The sequence below is a fragment of the Monopterus albus genome, unplaced genomic scaffold (assembly GCF_001952655.1).
Source record: "Monopterus albus unplaced genomic scaffold, M_albus_1.0 scaffold195.1, whole genome shotgun sequence".
NCBI lineage: Eukaryota > Metazoa > Chordata > Actinopteri > Synbranchiformes > Synbranchidae > Monopterus > Monopterus albus.
In genome coordinates this window covers 124,708-125,364 of record NW_018128075.1, presented here as the reverse complement: position 1 = coordinate 125,364, position 657 = coordinate 124,708, and the positions used below count along the sequence as shown (strand labels likewise).

General features: G+C 46.1%; 1 protein-coding gene across 1 annotated transcript in view; it reads right to left on the bottom strand.

Moving 5' to 3' along the window:
- cacna1ab (calcium channel, voltage-dependent, P/Q type, alpha 1A subunit, b) overlaps window positions 1-657 on the bottom strand; it is a 112,229-nt gene that overhangs the window by 67,174 nt on the left and 44,398 nt on the right. Inside the window, 2 exon segments of the mRNA XM_020617855.1 lie at window positions 138-335; window positions 617-657. The exon segment at window positions 617-657 is cut by the window's right edge and continues 20 nt beyond it. Coding sequence (XP_020473511.1) covers window positions 138-335; window positions 617-657 — 239 coding nt within the window.

Sequence of the window (657 nt, the reverse complement as noted above, 5' to 3'; positions counted from 1 at the left end):
GGTCTCAGAGCGATCCCGGTAAACGTTGTTGTAGTCACATGTAAAGTGTGCAGTGGGTCTGTTAACAGAATGTACAGTCCGCTAACATGCTCGTGTTGGTATGCGCTGCACTGTGCCCTGTGAGCGTGTTCGCTTACAGAGGAAATTGGTGAGGAGTTTGGACTGGTCATAGTGCACCACAGCCACACAGATGGTGTTGAGGCCCACCAGGCACAGCACCATCCAGTAGAAAGCCTGCGTCTTCACCATCTTGCGGATGAAGAATCGCAGCCTTCGCTCCTTCTTACTGTAACTGGAACCCTCCTTACTGCTCTTTATACTGGAGCGAGCAAAACCTGGGGAAGGGACGGGTTTTTAATATACTGGTCACTTTGTCTGACAACATCTACTCAAAACCTACAATTCAACCTTCTGTGAAATTTGAGATTTTTATTTATTTAAACATTCAACAAGTCATTTTGTTGCACAGCACTTCAATTTGCTTTGAGAGGCACAGAAATTAGGATTTTCAGATGAACCAAACATTGTGAACATTGTAGAATTGATGTGTTTGCTAACAAACAGTTTCCATCCTCACGTTTGTCCATCCGTCCACCCACCCCCCTGTTTTTCTTACCTACTGCATCGCCCATGTTGTCCTCGCCCTCCTCAGGGTTC